This window comes from Homalodisca vitripennis, chromosome 5 (assembly GCF_021130785.1).
Source record: "Homalodisca vitripennis isolate AUS2020 chromosome 5, UT_GWSS_2.1, whole genome shotgun sequence".
In the NCBI taxonomy this organism is placed as follows: Eukaryota; Metazoa; Arthropoda; class Insecta; order Hemiptera; family Cicadellidae; genus Homalodisca; species Homalodisca vitripennis.
The window spans coordinates 38053187-38068515 of NC_060211.1; the positions used below are offsets into that span (position 1 = coordinate 38053187).

At 32.4% G+C, this 15329-nt stretch overlaps 1 protein-coding gene across 3 annotated transcripts in view; it reads right to left on the reverse strand.

Moving 5' to 3' along the window:
* The window catches only part of LOC124362015 (integral membrane protein GPR155), an 83172-nt gene that overhangs the window by 37360 nt on the left and 30483 nt on the right, over nucleotides 1–15329 (reverse strand). For all 3 annotated transcript variants that reach the window (XR_006922411.1, XM_046816156.1, XM_046816155.1), the window contains exons 3-7: nucleotides 13529–13818; nucleotides 7787–7893; nucleotides 5604–5771; nucleotides 1105–1226; nucleotides 149–320 (exon numbers count right to left, since the gene is read on the reverse strand). Coding sequence is in view for 2 of the 3 variants with exons in the window: in XM_046816156.1 (XP_046672112.1) it covers nucleotides 149–320; nucleotides 1105–1226; nucleotides 5604–5771; nucleotides 7787–7893; nucleotides 13529–13818 (859 nt within the window). In the remaining variant the exon portion in view is untranslated. The remainder of the gene's footprint in view (nucleotides 1–148; nucleotides 321–1104; nucleotides 1227–5603; nucleotides 5772–7786; nucleotides 7894–13528; nucleotides 13819–15329) is intronic.

Sequence of the window (15329 nt, forward strand, 5' to 3'; positions counted from 1 at the left end):
AACCTTCTTCGTGGAAAAATACATATACATACAAATTTTCGTAATGATCGGTCAAAAGTTTACGATTCCATAAAGGACAAACACACAAACATTCATTTTTATATATATAGATAGCTGTATTATTTATAAATTCTTCATTTGAACTCACCAAATCTACATCCATAGAATAGCTTGTAGCGTAAACGAATACGCTAGGGGCCGAGGGAAACGTTCCATAAAGAAAACCATAAGTACTCAGATCTTGGACTTCTGTACTATTGTGCTGGCTAAACTGAAGGATCAGGCTTACCACTTCCCTGGTAACCAATGGAAGTGCCAACCTGATAAAGCAAATGTAGAACACATATCAAATTTTATGTAAAAATGTACATTATATACAATTCATTACAGACATTAATTTATAAAATAAATTCTAGCACTACTGAATCAAATGCACATAAAAATTTGTTTTAACTGTATAAACACACATGTTTTAGTCAATTTGTGACCACTAGTTCTTTTGATGATTTTTCACTTTACTGATATATAATTTCAATAAACATTAAATCACAAAAAGTACTTGCTCCGCCACGACTCGAACCCAGATCTCTCACTTGCCAGGTGAGTGTGCTAAAACTACACCGCAGAGCTCTTACTTTTTACAATTCAATTACTTTTTATTTGGTTGTTTCTTTCACATATGTGTTAAAATAACCAAACTAACTTATGATCGGAAGACTAAATACCTGTAAAATGACTTTACGTTTATTACATTTTTATAAGTGGCAATAGCCTAATTCAATTTCAATAAACATTAAGTCACAAAAAGTACTTGCTCCGCCGGGACCCGAACCCGGATCTCTCACTTGGTGGTGTTTTATATATATATATATATATATATATATATATATTACTGTCTTCATTGCTCTTTACAGTGTAGACAGTCATGAATCATGATCAATTTATAATCAAACAATCACTATTTAAACACTGTAAGCTGACTACCTATACCATATTAGTCCTGTCCAGTCAGGTAATAATAAATATTTAGCACACTAAGGGTTAAGATCATAAAACATTAAATCAAATATTCACATTGAGAAGAATATATCTACATGGACTTACAATTTGACAGCAATGAGTATTCCAGGCACCAAAAGCGCAAAGCCATGAAGCTTCTGCACCTTGCCGACCATTCTTAGTCCTAGTAAGAACAGAGCAGTGCCTGTGAAGGCAGACCCGAACACCTGTGCACGTCACATCATATTTTAAACAATATTCATTATGATTTATTATTATTATTTATTACAAAGCCTGATATTTAGGTATCATTTTGAAATTTCTCCACCACAGTGCTGCGGTTGGGATTGGTGCATGCATACAGTGCAATTAACAAGGTAACAAAGCACATGAAATCAAAGAAACATGGAATGGCAACATTTCACATCACCCAAGAATTGAAATTCAAACAAACAATTCCAGAACAAAAAATCATATTTAATGTATTTCGAGAAAGAAAAGTATGTAGATTTTTTGGTTTGTGGTGACAGGGTAACGTGCTTTTTTGCTTTGGGGCTTAAATTATTGAACATTAAGATGAAAATGCATCTACAACTATTTTTATTGATTTAAGTGTTAAATTAGCCTTAAAAATATTTATTATCTGTAATAAATATACCTGAGCACTGGCTGTACGGCTGAACCCCAGTATAAGCTTTTTTGTTTATTTTTATGTAAACAAAAAAGCTTATACTGGAGTTCAGCCATACAGCCAGTGCTCAGGTATATTATATATATATATATATATATATATATATATATATATATATATATATATATATATATATATATATATAATATATATAGAGAGCTTTTCCAAAAGCAACTGCTGTTTGGTTATTTATAAAAACACAATCAAATAAACATATTTTATTTGAAAAATACATATTTCATTTTTTATATAAGAAATGTAATGACATGATATCTTTTGCCTAATTTAGATATGCTTCTTTAAAAAAAACTACCGCCTAAGCCTTTAACCAGTCAGTGTCAGCGTCCTTGAGTTCATTGTCGTCATTGAAACGCTTAGAGCCAAGCCACTTTGGCAAGTTTATAGAGATTAGTGGAAATTATTTGTAAACTCAGAGATTGTGAAACATCGATTCGGTTGTTTAACTGTTTCATTCATATTTTTAACAAGTTTATCACTCATCACTAAAGGCCTACCTTTCTTTGTCGAGGATTCTTAGTTGTTTCTGTACTTTTAAACAAACAAACCCAATCAAGTATACTTCCTTAAGAGCTCCTCATGCAGCGGCTAAATGGGGTGATTGCAACCGGCGGAGAGAAAGAGTGGGGATGGAGGGGCCGCTCCTGCCAACTACAGATATTGGAATAGTGGAATGAGCAGTCCGCGCGTTCTCGCTCCGTACTCTTCTGAATTTAATTTACTTCAGTACCTGGCAAACCTATTAAAATATATCACTGTATTTTCAAACCCCTTTCCGTAGTTTAGTACAGCATACGTATATTTAAATTACATTTTCAAAGCTGGATGTTGCAGGAAGCAGCACAATTAAATTGCAGGCAATTTAAATCTGACAAACCTCTTAAAATTTACCACTGTGTTTTTAGCTTCTACTCTGAGTTAAACACCTTTCAGTAATTTGGTACAACATACATATATATTACATTTTCAAAGCTGGATGCTGCAGAATGCAGCGCAATTACATTTATTTCATTAAACCTTGATTTTACAACGTAATTAATGACAGGCAATTAATCTTGTCTACATACAAATAAACTAATACAACGGAGTATCGAAAGACCCAAAAAGACGTAAGGAAGTCTAATGTAACAAAATAACCTCGTTACATTCAGTGGCGTTGCTAGAAAACATTCGAGGGTGGATTAAACATCCAGGAGGATTAAAAAGAGCCCTACTCTCAAAATTTAGAAATTTGATTGTTTACAAGTGAATTCTCAATTTAATTGTACTTTTTTTAATTTTCTTAGTCACTCAAATGTGATTGTAAGCATTCATGCTTGCAATCATTTAAACTTTTCAAAAGATTCGAGACTTGTGTTCTTAGCATAGTAGTTAAATAATGATCTTCAGGGTCTCCAAAATACAAAATCAACAATTAAGTTGAGTTTTTTAATTGCATCTTTTGTATTAAAATGTATACCAATAAAATTGTTTTGTAACATTATATTTGGTTCATTGCATTTTCCAACTGCCTTAATCAAATAAATATAATTTTTAGGTTACATTACTATTAGTTAGAAATTATTTGATAATTGCCATGTACTATAGATCAGGTCAGCATTATAATTGCGTACGCCAGACGACACATGACACATATCAGGCTTGGTCGAAGTTGCATGCACAATTTCAAGTCTATAGCTTATTTTTCATTCTCGATATATCCAACAAACAGACATAAAGAAAGTTCAATATTAATATAATTAATTCGATATAATTTCTATGTTTTGCAGATATGTTTGGATATAAAACGACTCATTAATTCGTAATAGATAATAGAAATCAGAACCGTTCCGAACTGAGGTCGCTATCAGCCGCATGTTCAGGGTTTGTCGGCACTGCTTGGCTCTGACCAGTCGACGAATTTTCAGGATTTATCGGTTCTGCTTGGCTCTGCCCCCACTCTTTCTCTCCGCCGGTTGCGATTACCCCATTTATCCGCTGCATGAGGAGCTCGTTACTTCCTTGACCCATAACGTTTGGCCCATAAACGGCACAAAGTCCCTACGAATAGCTGCCACTAATTTTGTTACAGCATGCACTTCGCATTTGGCAGAAAACTCAACTGCGGCACACATTTTGCAAGGCTACATAAAATAAAAAAAACGCTTGTACAGCCTTTTAATTTTCACAGCCAGATGGTGATTGACCTGTCGTGTGCGCCAGTGTGTAAGAGTGAGCACTAATACCAGCGCTGTAGGCAATCAACGGTTACTTTTGGAATAGCCCTCATAGCATCTTCACACCAAGGTGATTCAAAATTAAGAAATTTCAACATGGTCAACTCTATAGTAGAGGTCAGTAAACTGGCTTTTCGTTACACTGCAGTAATCTGTGGTGTTTATGTACATACAGAGTGCTTGGTTATCGTTTTAGCCTAATTTAGCCTCTTTAATCTTGACTTCCATATTCTACATCAATATATATTTTTATTTTAACCCTTTTAAGACGGCAAAAGTGTTTGAAATTTTTAACTTTCAAAGTGACTACTTTGTTTTTTCTGAAGGGTGTACTGAAGAAGTGGAAGGTAAAAATATTTAAGGGGAGGGAAAATTATTATAAGTAATAAATACATTATAAGTATAGTATTAAAAAGGTGTAAGTATAATTTTTTAAATCCTATTATTCACTATAAAATGTCTATAACATAATAGTAATTCAATTAACTATACAATATTTTTTAATTTAATTTTCATATTTTGTTTACCGTTAGTTTACTATAAGAACAAAAATAATTTTACTGCACGAACAGATTTTTAAGTTTCTTACTTTATTTTCTATAAGAGTACAAAATTTGACAATTAACTTTGTGGGCTATAAATAGCCCAATTGCCCTAAGAGAGTTAAGCAGAATGTAAAAAAAAAGGGAAAAGATAAGTAAAACTGTTAATTTAATCATCTGTTTCTTGTGCACACCTGTTGTTTGTTCTTCAAATACACACACTTGTCTCTTACATGAACATACATATGTGGAGACAGAATGTTTGTGCATAGGAGATCATATACTCATGAAAACAGCTGCACATACAGGATGTGTTAGGAATAACACGGTTGTGTCATTCTGTTTCCTATGCGCATGTTGCAGATGATTTTTAATTCTTTTACTGTGAATGATCAAAACTAAACAAATTAAGAAGATTGTAGAAAATGCTCATTATAATGTGTACAAAGCAAGCAACAACTAATAAAAATGCATTGTTTCACGGATGCAGTATTATTGCCACAAAAATTTTAAATCATCTTTCATCATTATTGATCTTGTTGAGCTGTATGGGCCAAATGTAAATATTTGGTATAAAATGGATTACTTCTTTTCTAGTTGTTGGAACTGATTTCTTATTGTAACTTATCTCAAATCTATTTAATTTTAGGTATGACCTGTCTACGAATTCTAAGCACTACACAAAATTCATTACACTTCATTCAATATATTAATCAAAAGCTATTAAGAAACAAATTAACACACTAATTACAAGAAGAGCAAAAGTTATGAGGCAATGGCTCGACTTCATTAAGAGGTTATCACTTCTAATCTGCAGGAAATGTTAACTTTCCATTATCACCAACTCGTTATAAAGTAAAATTGCTTTGCCCTGCATCTAAGCTTCCAATGTGTCAGTCATTCAACCGTGAATTTTTAAAAGACATTTGTTCAATGAATTTTAAGTGAAACTTTATTAGTTGCTTTTTGTCACTTGTACGTATGTGTACAGATGTTATTAGCAAATGTTTACAAGAAAATTTGTAGAAAGTGCTTTAAAAGAATCAGAATTTTATTATCACATAACGATTACATAATGCAGCAGATAAACGTTTTAATGAACAGTTTCCGTACATTTCTAGAAGTAATTGAACTTACGTTTAGAACATCCTCCATGGCAGGAGGTAGAGTGTGGTTGAAGAGCACGTTGGCCAACATGCCAAGGGTGGTCATGAAGACTATCGGGTTGGTAGCAATGTTACGTGCAACATTGGCGACTGTAGTCCATTTGCTTTGTTCATTCTCGCCTGCACGATTTCGGCTCACCTGACACCACAAACAATAGTGATTTTTAGTGTTGTAATTTATGTTACCTTATTATTAATCATACCACTGACTGGCAATAAACCTAAAGATATCTGATGTTATATTTTTAATTGTTTTAAAAACCAAAACACTTTTAGAACAAAAGAAGTTGAAAAACTGTTGATATTGCTATCTCCTACCATCTGTGATCTAATAATCACATCACTGCCTAAAATAGAATCATTGCCTTTGTGTCATCAACTAATTAAGAATCCCAAATTTCTATGGCCTCATACAGAAGTAAGACAAAGTCACTGATGTATATGACAGGCTAGAAAATAAAATAAAGAGTACATTCAGTCTTGGAAGATGGTTATCAATTTGAGATTAAAGAATACGGTTCTGAGGGCCATGAATACTATTTAAACTAATTAATTATAGGAGTATTATTAAACAAAGTGGTAGGGAAGGGCATGAATGTTAGAGAGAAAAGGGGTTGAATAGAGGAATGATGCCACTCACAGAAGTAGTCTTCTGGTATACTCCAAAAAGGCTCCCACAGGTCCAGATAGACTAGGAGGTGAAATCATAGGCAAGAGTACAAATACAGCTCACACCAAGAGTCCCTGACATCAGGGGGATGGGGAGAGGGAGGACAAGTATCTATATGGGAACCCACATCTGTCCAAGCCAAAAGACAAACTCTACAAAATCTAAGACGTTTCAAGGGAATGTCCAAACCTTGTGTGAGTAAAAATCACATAGTATTTAAAGGGAAAGAACAATTAGGGAGTTGTAAGAGACACCTGGAACATGGCACAAAAGAACAAGAGATGCATCCTACTCAGATTCAAATTTTGGAAAGAAACGCGAGAGAGAGAGAGAGAGAGAGAGAGAGAGAGAGACAACCACTCCACACAGTCACATTTTCGAATAAATGCTAGCTAGGGTAGCGATGCAACGCTGTGCAGATCACTCAGGCCATGTCACATGATATCAGGTATTACAGGAGTATATTAAATTGTCTCGGCCAATGGGGAGCAATCATCTGATTGTACATCATCGTCTATACAGCCAGCTCATTGAATATTAAATAGAGATATGAATATAAACCAAATTATTGTAAACAATTATATTACAATGTTTACTAAAGAATCGGAGTTGTAAATGTTACACACTCACCTCCATCAAAACAAAGCCAAATAGGTTGAGTATCGCCAGACACTGGGGCTAGGAGATAGAGGTAGTTGACGTAGTCTGGGTGTGGTGTCTTGTACGGAGTTGTAAATATTATACACTCACCTCCATCAGCACAAAACCAAATGTGTTGAGTATCGCTAAAGACACTGGGGCTAGGAGATAGAGGTAGTTGACGTAGTCTGGGTGTGGTCGTTTTGTACGGAGTTGTAAATATTATACACTCACCTCCATCAGCACAAAACCAAATGTGTTGAGTATCGTTAAAGACACTGGGGCTAGGAGATAGAGGTAATTGACGTAGTCTGGGTGTGTCGCCTTGTACAGAGTTGTAAATATTATACACTCACCTCCATCAGCACAAAACCAAATGTGTTGAGTATCGCTAAAGACACTGGGGCTAGGAGATAGAGGTACTTGACGTAGTCTGGGTGTGTCGCCTTGTACAGAGTTATAAATATTATACACTTCACCTCCATCAGCACAAAACCAAATGGGTTGAGTATCGCTAAAGACACTGGGGCTAGGAGATAGAGGTACTTGACGTAGTCTGGGTGTGTCGCCTTGTACAGAGTTATAAATATTATACACTCACCTCCATCAGCACAAAACCAAATGTGTTGAGTATCGCTAAAGACACTGGGGCTAGGAGATAGAGGTACTTGACGTAGTTTGGGTGTGTCGCCTTGTACAGAGTTATAAATATTATACACTCACCTCCATCAGCACAAAACCAAATGTGTTGAATATCGCTAAAGACACTGGGGCTAGGAGGTAGAGGTAGTTGACATAGTCTGGGTGTGGTGTCTTGTACGGAGTTGTAAATATTATACACTTACCTCCATCAACACAAAACCAAATGGGTTGAGTATCGCCAAAGACACTGGGGCTAGGAGGTAGAGGTAGTTTACGTAGTCTGGGTGTGTCGTCTTGTACAGAGCCAAGACTATGGACAGACAGGATAACTCGATTATTTGTTCAATTCCATTAAATTAAAAAATTTTTAGTCATTTTGTAACACAGTTAAATAGAATAGCATCATACATCTATAGTTAACATTTAACTTTAGGAAACTTCTCATAAGGTCTTGTACCTTATTGACTAAATCTTTGAATGTCCCATGAAAAGTATTTATGCCATGGTCTGGTTTAATATTTTGTGGAAGAGATAAAAAATTTAGATCCAGAATGATTGTTTGCGATAAATTTTCAGGGGCAGGCAAAGCCAGTTCACTGTGGCATCTGGTATTATAATTATATAAATCTCCTAATAATTTTAAGCTTTTGACTTTTTTTTTAATTCACTATAATTTTATATATATATATATATATATATATATATATATATATATTTATACATGCCATAAATAGTGATTACATGTAATGATATAAAGCGCTTCTTAACCGAGTTGTGTGGTTCAAGTTAATGCTGATGGCTCTTTCTGAGCCCTTAAAATGGAATTTAAATTATTAAAAGAAGTGGCACAAAATAAGGAGATACCAAATGCCATAATAGAGTGAATATATTCAAACTAAATACATTTTAAAGCGTAAAAATCATTGCATTTTTCTTCAAACCTATAGTATTGAAGATACTTTTAACACAATTTTTTAACATGACTATTCCAATTCATGTTCTGATCAATTATTAGCCCTAAGAATTTAGTTGCATTGCTTTCTGTAATCATGTGTTTGTTGAAAGAAATTAGTGGGTAAACAATTTCTTTAGAATGGTGTGTTTTAAAGACTATGATATTAGTTTTTTTCTTCATTTATTAGCAAATGGATTTTCATAAAATAATTGTATGGGTATATTAAATTCCCACTGACCGTTTCCCTGTTGTGTCATCTGCACAAAGGGAGAACTTATTAACTCATTAAATACTGGGATGTCTGTTAGATAACAGGCAAATGACAGTGGCCTTAGGATTGATCCCTTGGGAATTCCATGCATGGTATTAGTTAATGATGAGTGATGATGTTGTTTGAACGTTTTATTATTGTAACTTGTCACTTCAATACTATTTGAAAGTAATTTTTTTAATAGCTCAATACATCTATTCAAAAAATAGATAGGATTTGATCAATTTTTAGGATACATCTTCTATTTCCAATTTATACAGTTTTGACAAAATTAAGTATTACATACAGAATAAAATACTTCTGTAAAATATAAGAAAATGCCAATAATTTTTTCATGTTTGTTTAACAAGTCTATTACAGATTCAATTAAACCAATTGCGGCAGTCAAGACGGACCTTCCTCGGCAGAAACCATGCTGGCTATCATTATATATTCACGTCAATATTCTATATTTTCTAAATATTGAATGAGTTGAATATGCATGGCTTTCTCATAAATTTTAGATACTGTATGTAAAAAAGCTATTGGTCTGTAGTTCTAGAATTTTAAATTTCTTTTTTAGTTTTCAAAACATTCTAATAATTTCTTTCTTGAGGCAGTTCAATTCTATTCAACTAAACAATATTTTATTCATATACAGCCTTATATTATAAATGTGAGTGAGTACCTGAATAATTGTGTAAAACACACAAAATATTACACATTGACATTATTATTAATATATACATGAAAATTATAATTATTGTATATTAAAATTGTATACAGGAAAATACATATTATATAACACACATTTTTTTTAATATTCTAAATTAATACATACATAATTATCATTGACTGAATTTATTTGATTGTATCAGAATGATGTTCTCCCTAATAACTAAAATTATTCCTATCATTTAAAGTTTAAACAATCAGAATATATTTTACAAAACATTCCATATAATATACTTACTGTTATTTACTTTATATGAATTTTCTGAGTAGTGTTTAAATTGCAAAATTATGCTTACAACAAGGTTAGTAATTAAATCAAATGTGATAATGAGTGTATTATAAATCAATATCAATATCCTCTCAAGTCTTGTTTCATTCTCAAGTCAACTTTCTGTGAATAGGTAATTAACCATTAATGAAATGACCAGGAAAATGAAACATTGATTAGCTAATACCATGAAATAGATTCTCCAAAATTGTGTGATAATAATAAATTACCATCTCTTATTGCCAACCTATTGCCATTAACTTAAGCCTGAATGGCTTTTTGCACACTCCGGAAATATACCAAGAAGCCAAAACCATTTCTAAATATACAAGAATGAGTTCTATGATTTTGCATGACCAACCATGGAACTTGGCTGAAGTCTCTCATTCAGTAAGCTGATACAACTTCTTTTTGTCGACCAGAGAAGTATAAAAGTCCTTCTCTGAATCATTGTCAATCTGTATACTTATCCGCAGGAGATCTCTAGAATGTAATGAACTATAGATCTGAAATTTTGCATGCAGCCTCAGTGAAGCTTGCAACATGTGATGTGGTGTGCTTCTACCTTGTATTCAATACATTGAGAATGTAATTTAACATTAAATTCATATATATATATATATATATATATATATATATATATATATATATATATATATATATATAGTCTCTTAAAGCAGTTCAAAAGAAAACTACAATTATTTTGTACAATATTTCGTTGTAATTAACAACTTTTTCAAGTACACTTAATAGACACAGAATAAAATAAACAAACAAAAGAAGAAACACCTGATAATAAACATTCTAAATGTAAATACAATTTTGACATGTAAACAAGTTTTGATTAGTTGTTAATTTAACAATAATAACATAATATAATATAATATATTATATAATATAATTTTGAATTTAGGTAAATTTGTATCACAATCTAATTATTCAAGTGGAAAACAATAATTTAGCGAAGGTTTAGTCCATATGGTTGTTTTGATTTTAATATAAGTTGGTGTGCCAATTCATTATTCCTTAAATTTAAATAATTTCTAGAGCTGTTTTCACAAGGAGTAATTTTGCTTACAGCTTTGAGTTTGTAACAATCCTCAAAGCTTTTGTTATGGTGAATAGCGTGTAAGGCTACTGGTTTTTTGTCGTCTTTATGATTGATAGAAAAACGGTGACCGGTCATTCTTACCCGCAAAGAATTTGAGGTTTGCCCAATATAGCCCTTGGGACAAAACCTACAGGTTAGCTGGTAAATTGAATTGTTGGAGGTACAGTTCAATTTACCAGCTATGGGATAAGTTTTTTTTAGTGACACTACTTTGGAATTGATCGGTCTTATCCATAATATACGAGGGCAAAAAATACAGAGATAAAATTGAATATTAAACAAAAGCAAAATAGACATGACTTGGTAACAAACTTGCAGGCACCTACAAATAGAATAAGTAAAACAAAAATGTATAGAAAATGTTAATTTCTTTGGATTAAGTACTGCAATAAAATACCAAATTTATCAAGAGACTGATAAGTAAGTCAGGGTTAACTGCTAACTTGATAACCTTGCAAAGTTTGAGATCTAATTTAGGCAGATATTGCTGTCTTAACTAATTGTTTCATATCTATTGGAATCAATAAGTAAAATCTATACAACATTTTAAACATTGAAAGCAATACACATTATATGGCTCTGAAGAATAGATTGTCGAGGTTATCAATTACTGATTCATGACTGAAAAGAATATACCATGATAATTCTAATGTTACACATTTGTTGAATTAAAAACTACAATATAAAGCTGTGGTAACTATTGTAACAAGCTATATACTTGAACGATTTTAAAACAATTACTTTAAACATTATTTACACAATAGATAAACCTGAAATTTACCAAATATTACGAGTATTTACCAAGGTAATAATTCCTAAAATTATAAACTATATCAAATAAAATATTCATGCAGAAAAACTCCCATTTATTGAACTTAAAGACTATTCAAGGCACATCAGTGTTCTATAAACATCATATTTATGAAGCTGTTGCTCTATTAATTCTGATTTGCGGAATAAGGTCATTTCTGAAATGGCAATGTTAATAATTTTTGTTCATTAATAAACTAGTGTAAGTATTCTTTTCTGAGTTTTTTAGTATTTGTAAGTAAAAATCAACCTATTGCAATTGTCCACTAACATTAATCGAAAATCTCTGCATAAGTTCACCGAACATAACCTACAAGCCGAAACCACTCCCCATTCAAAAGCTTATATATATATATATATATATATATATATATATATATATATATATATATATATATATATAGTCTGGGTATTTTTAAACTTGGGAAGTTATTGTGTTCACAAGCTCACATTATATTGCATAATCCTGTATATAAATACACACAAACAAGTATATATATATAAATTTTTGGATTATGTTAGTTTTGAATTCTCAAGGTCAAAAAATCTCACGAAAATTCCATCATAAGACAAATTACAAGTTATTATCACCTGCAACATTGATAGATTTAAGTAAGACATTTGACTGCATAATCATTATTGTCAAGAAAGCTGTACAGGTTATGGTTTAAGAAATAAAGAACCTATTATATAGAAATTGATGTCATATTATTTCCACAGGATTCCGTCCTGAAGCCTTTTTGGTTTTGCAGTAGATAACTTTATTTTCAATGTCACTCATAGTAGTATTGTATACAGATGATACAACTCTTAAATTCAAATAAAAACATAATAAATTTAAAATTATAAGAATAATAGTTTATGAGTCTAGCTGTAGAATGGTTTAATGGAAACGGTTTGGTTGTCAATCGCAGTACAAATGAATCCATTACTTTTCTCTAAAAAAATATCTGTATACACCAGTAATGAGTTTGTTGAGTTATTACAAATAAATGTAGGCAATAAATTAAGCTGGGACTGTCATGTTAGTTACCTATGCACAATATTATCCAGAGTTATTTATGTATTAAGTAAACTAAAAAAACTGTGTCAGTCAAGAAATATGTTAAAGATGGAGCTGTGTCTGACGAAGATAGCCTTGCTATTGAAAGGCCTCACAAAAATAAAAGTTTTAAATACTGGTTTATGTGTTTGAATGTAAATCAGTCAAGAAATGTTGACAACAGCATATTATGCGCTTTTCTATTCTCATTTACAGTAAGGTATTGGGGAAATTATGCAAGTTCAAAAAAAGATTTATTTTGCAAAAGTCATTGAGAGTTAAAAAGAATGCGTATAATCAAGCATCTAGCTTAGCAATATTTAAAGAATTTCAAATTATGACTTTGCATAATTAATGATTGTCTTTTACTCAAAGTTGAAAAAAATGTTGACAGCTTTATAAATGACAAAACATACACTGACACTAAACACAAAAAACTATCTGTGCTACATCAATTAGATTAAATAAAACTAAAAACAGTCATGTGTTTTTAAGAATAAAACTTTTCATAAATTTATCAGAAAAAGTATGGTATGTTATGTTATGAAAATTTTAATTTACTCTAGAAAAGTGGCTAGAAATCCAATATTTTTACTCTAAAAATGGCTACATGGGCCATAGTGATATTAGTACTTGAAGTTTTTAACCGTTTTAACTTAGATATATTTATTATAAGTTATTATATACTTGTGCTAAGGTTAAGTGTTTTTAGCAATAAATAAATTGATTAATGTGTTAATGTATTAAGCTTCTGAGACACTAAACCAGACCTACCTATAGGAAAACCGATGGCAAAGTCATTGCTCTGAGTGCAAAATATGGCATAGAGACCAGCTCGAGCAGCACTGAACGGTCGAGACACGAGCAGTGTGACTAGGACTACAGAGAGGAACACCAGAGCCTTGGAGACCAGTATTGCCAACAGAAAGTACCAGTTGACATCTGACAGATTGAGTGAGGCCAGTGACAGGAAAATGAGTGAGGGGAGACTGAACGTGCCGACAAACGTGTTGAGACCTGACGACTGCTCCTCCGTGACCAGTCCAATCCTGCCCGCAACATACCTGACAACATAAACAATCAGTCAAAAGATCATATTTCCTTCCACAAGCTGTTTTGATATTTAATGTGAGATGCCAGAGCACCATATTGCCATATTTACCATTTCCTCACTAAACACTGTACTTTATAATTTTGTAATTTTGTAGGTCAAAATAAGTAAGAAATGTCATAAAAAGTATAGTCCTATTTTGCTTGTTTAACCGTCTGTCTGACTGTTTGTTTTCAGGAAAATAATTATATCTTTAAAATGAATAAAGGAATAAAATTCAGACTTTGTAGAATGTTTAGTAACTAATCACTACACAGCTCACATTGAGGTTTTTACAGACCAGAACTTATTGAGAGAATTAGTAGTACATGAGTATTTTGGAGTCCTATTAAAAACTCATTTACATAGAGTTTTGCTCTACAAAAGCAACATGTGCACATGTTCATGAGACTATGGAGTAGACAATCATGTCAAACTGTATTTAAAAATTATAAAATATTAACATTGGCATCAATATACAGTGTGAGAAAAGTATGGATACCTCTGTTTAGTTTATGATGGATAAAAATGGAGGGATGGAACTCGGGACACCTTTCTAGGAAATAGAAGTGAACTTTTTAGTCATTGTTACAACTCTGGGATTTTAGGGAGGGCGGCTGAAAATCTTTAAATGTAAAGACATTAAGTGACATCATAATTGAAAGGTCTTTATAAAAGAAGAAGAACAATGGAAACTAGAGCTTTCTATCTCAACCCAGTACAAAATGGCAGCGCCAGTGTCCCGAATTCTATCCCTCCATCTTTATCCACCAAATACTAAACAGAGTTCATCCATACTTTTAACTTACACTGTATATTTATGATACCATTGTTTTTATGACAATCAGGAAATCTGCACTGAATAAAATAGTAACTAATGGATGCAGCAGTAACTGTGATCAAATAGACACTAAGTAAATGTCTTATCAGAGTCACACCGTACTGGGCATTACTGCCACATAATATTGGGACAATATACTTCTTTAACACGTTCACAACGAAGTGCAACCCATTGGGTACACGCGATCTTTCACTTGCTGCTATCGAGTACCCAATTGAATACACACTGGGTTTTTGTAAAGTGCGTCATGCGCCCAATGGGGTACATGTTGCTATGCATTTCATTATTGTGTTTTTATTTTTTGCCTACCTTACTGGTTTGTTAAATTTGATCCCACGCTTAAATAAATACCTACCTCAATCTATCATGTACCTCGTTAGGTGCACAATTGCTTAATTTTTAAGGTAAATTAATTTATTTAGGTACCCCTTGGGGTACACGGAAAAAAATTGAAAAACTTTAATGAAATTATAGCCATTATTATCGAAAAATTCAACGGTAAATAAAAAAGCTCCGGAAAAAACACTGTTGTCAAGAACGTGTTCAGATGTACTGGTGGCCATCTTGATTGCAGCTTAATTAGAGCAATGTTAAACCTCATGGACCTTTAGGACCTTATTTTAAGCCATGGAATCATGGTATAA